This window comes from Antrostomus carolinensis, unplaced genomic scaffold (assembly GCF_000700745.2).
Source record: "Antrostomus carolinensis isolate BGI_N321 unplaced genomic scaffold, ASM70074v2 scaffold28438, whole genome shotgun sequence".
NCBI lineage: Eukaryota > Metazoa > Chordata > Aves > Caprimulgiformes > Caprimulgidae > Antrostomus > Antrostomus carolinensis.
This window is the reverse complement of record NW_010335424.1, coordinates 1-3,186: the sequence shown is the minus strand read 5'-3', so window position 1 is coordinate 3,186 and position 3,186 is coordinate 1. Positions and strand designations below refer to the sequence as shown.

The 3,186-nt window shown below is 55.1% G+C and overlaps 1 protein-coding gene across 1 annotated transcript; it reads left to right on the top strand.

Moving 5' to 3' along the window:
* Positions 1-7: 7 nt before the first annotated feature.
* TK1 (thymidine kinase 1) lies at positions 8-1,033 on the top strand (the record flags this gene model as incomplete). The annotated part of the gene is made up of 5 exons (XM_010174550.2): positions 8-18; positions 99-192; positions 446-535; positions 624-743; positions 862-1,033. Coding segments are annotated over 5 exons (474 nt in total), but the record flags the coding sequence as incomplete, so codon positions are not given.
* Positions 1,034-3,186: the final 2,153 nt, after the last annotated feature.

Genomic DNA, 3,186 nt, shown 5'->3' with positions numbered 1-3,186 from the left:
CCTCTCCACACATGACAAGTGAGTCCCTGGGGCAGGAGGACCCAGCACTGCGGGCCCGGCAGCTGGGCTGCGGGCTTACAGCCTCACCTTCCCCGCAGGAGCACCATGGAGGCCCTGCCCGCCTGCCTGCTGAAGGACGTGTACCAGGAGGCGCTGGGCGCCGCAGTCATCGGCATTGACGAGGGCCAGTTCGTAAGTGCACGGCCAGGGCAGACCCTGGGGGGCTCTGCAGCAGCTCCCAGTGCAGGAACAGGTGGGAAACCCCAGGCCAGCCTGATCCTGCTGGATCCTGCTCGTATAGTCAAACCCTTCCCCTGGTCCCTGCAGGACAGTGGGGCTGGAGGCCATTGCACGGGGCTCTAATTTTGTCTGGGCACGTGCTGCTGGATCCTGAGCGACATGCTGCCCCTTCTTCCTCCTGATGCCATTTCTTTACCTCCTGTAGTTCCCAGACATCGTGGAGTTCTGTGAGATGATGGCCAATGCTGGGAAAACCGTCATTGTTGCTGCTCTTGATGGGACTTTCCAGAGAAAGGTAAAACAGTTTTTATCTTAGCACAGCAGCTGCTTTGGGATCCTCATTGAACCCACCCAACAGAACCACCCCTGCTCTCTTGGCACAGGCTTTCGGGAGCATCCTGAACCTGGTGCCGCTGGCAGAGAGCGTGGTGAAGCTGAACGCTGTGTGCATGGAGTGCTACCGAGAAGCCTCCTACACAAAGAGGCTGGGAGCAGAGAGGGAGGTGAGTTCCCATGGAACAAAGAACTTCAGTAGCTTCATCTTGCCAGTCCTGCTAGTCTAGAGGAATTTCCTCAGGGGAACTGAGCTCCACAGAGTCACTCTCCTAATTTTCTTGCCAGGTGGAAGTGATTGGAGGAGCAGACAAATACCATTCTGTCTGCAGAGCCTGCTACTTCCGCAAGCGGCCACAGCAGCCTGGGTTGGAAAACAAGGAGAACGTGCCCATGGGGGTGAAGCAGCTGGATGTGGCCACCTCCAGGAAGATCTTTGCTTCTTGACTGCTGGGCTCCCGCATGGGAAATCACGAGAGGAAGGAGTTAAACGCTGCAGCTCCCAGACTCCAGATCTGGCTTCCCCTGCTTGTAGCAGAACTGTTAATGCCTGAGCTCTCCCTGCCAAGCCAAGCTGCTGCTCCCTGCGCTGACCGCCGGGCGAGAGGACGATCAACTGCACCTGATGCTGGAGCAGGACCATGACTAGAAGTTGGTTCCTTTCTCAGAACATGGAAAGGAGATGGGTGTAGCTACTGGTGCTGCCACACAAACAGGTCCTGGAACTGTCACAGCAAGCCAGGCTGGCAGCGCCCTGTCCTGCTCTCCCAGTCTTCTGCCTGTTTCCAGACCCGCGCTGGTGGCTGGGTCACTGGCCTGGGAACACAACTGTTTCTTTCTCTTGCACACTGTTGCTAAATTCCATGTTTCTTAAGACAATGTGCAGTAATTTACTATTTTAAACCCACTTCCTTTTTTAACGCAGTCTGAAGAGATGCCCTGTTCCTTGTCGTGCAGATATGGCACAACTTTTTAACTGACACGCGTAGCAGCAGCCTGGCGCTCGGCAGCCCCTTTGAACCATTGCTCTGGCCCTCTGGCCCCACTTGCAGTTGGCTCACTTACTGTAACTGGCTCGTAAATTTCTGTTGAAACAGAAGAGGGGGGAGGAAGGCTTGACTTGATGGCCTGACTAGTCTCTTTCTAGCCTTTGAACTGAAAAGGGTGAGCAGTAGTCTAGTAGTAGCCTGTGTATTTAGATAGAGTCCTTTTGGAAGAACTAGACTTCGCTTCAGGAAGAGTCACTGCTCCAAAATCAGGTGGTTTTGCTCAGGTCCAAGGCTGGTGCTGCCACTTCAGTGCTTAGTTACCTGGGAAGGGTTTGGAGGCTCAGGACTTAATCTGTAAAGGTTTGGGCTACTGTTTCTGTGAAGATCTAGCTACTTGGAAAAGGCTCTCTGCTTCGAGGGGAAGGTTCTCAACTGTAGTCACATATCTTGCTCCCTCCTGAGCCTTCCAAAAATTCTTCAGGCTGATCCTTCCTCTGCTGTAGGTTGACTGAAGGATCCTCTTCCCCCTTTGCTTGACTTGGCCTCTGGAAGGTTTTTGTTTTATTTTGTACTGCTTTTTCCTGTAAGACAGCATCTACAGCCTCCAAGCAGTAGCTCTTGGTACCAGCTGGGTACAATCTCCACGTGCAAATGCCATGCTGTGTGCCTGCAACCTCCAGCTTGGAGAAGGCACCTCCCTAGAGGGTCAGAAGAGCTGACTGAAAACCCCTAAGCCCCAAACCCCTGCTCCCTCTGCATGTCATGAAGTGATGACAGTTGTACTCACAAGCACTTGAGTGCTAGGCCTGGGCTTTCCCCTTAGGGACAGGGGAGGCAGCACTGCTACTGGTTTAGGTTAATAAATAACTTAATTAAATTGTCTCTGTGTGTTTTACACTGGACTGCTCTGAACAAGCTTCCCTGCAGCTGACTGCTCACAGCAGCGGCCTGGGCTGGACAGCTGGTCACAGGGGGGGTGTTTGAGCCGTCTGCTCCAACCTCCTACCAAACAGACTCTGCGAAGAGCAGGCGGAGGGTTCACCTAAAAATAGACACCAGCATGAGTGTGCTGTTTGCAGGGCAGGAGTTGGCTTGGGCTGCTGCCCTGCCTGGAACCCCCTGTCCCTGGGGAGAGGAGGAACCCCGCTGTGCTTCCCCAGAGAAGAACAGCACGTGGTGGCTAGGTGAAAAAGTTTATTCCATTTCTACAGTGACAAACAAAGAGCTATGTGAACGGCAGCCCCAGCAGCGGCAGCTCACGTACCACACGCTGCTGCTGGGAACAACTTCACAACAGGTGCAGCAGAAAACAACCTGAGTCAGGCGGCCAGCACAGGCGCCCGCGGGGCGGCCGGAGCGCGGCTGCGAGCAGGACACGGGACAGGCCCCGCTTCTGCAGGAGGCCGAGTACCGAGTCAGCAGGGACGGTGCTCCATGACCTCCCTCAGACACCTGGAGCAGCCACAGCCCCGCTGAGACCCCAGCGCTCGCTGCTCCCGTGGATCCCAAACCGTGTCATCCGCGCACCGGCAGCTCTAGTGCAGGCTGTGGCAAAGGCACAGCACGGGAGTTTATAGTCAAAAGAAAACAGGGCTTTGGCATCAAGCTCACCCAGCAGCAGCCG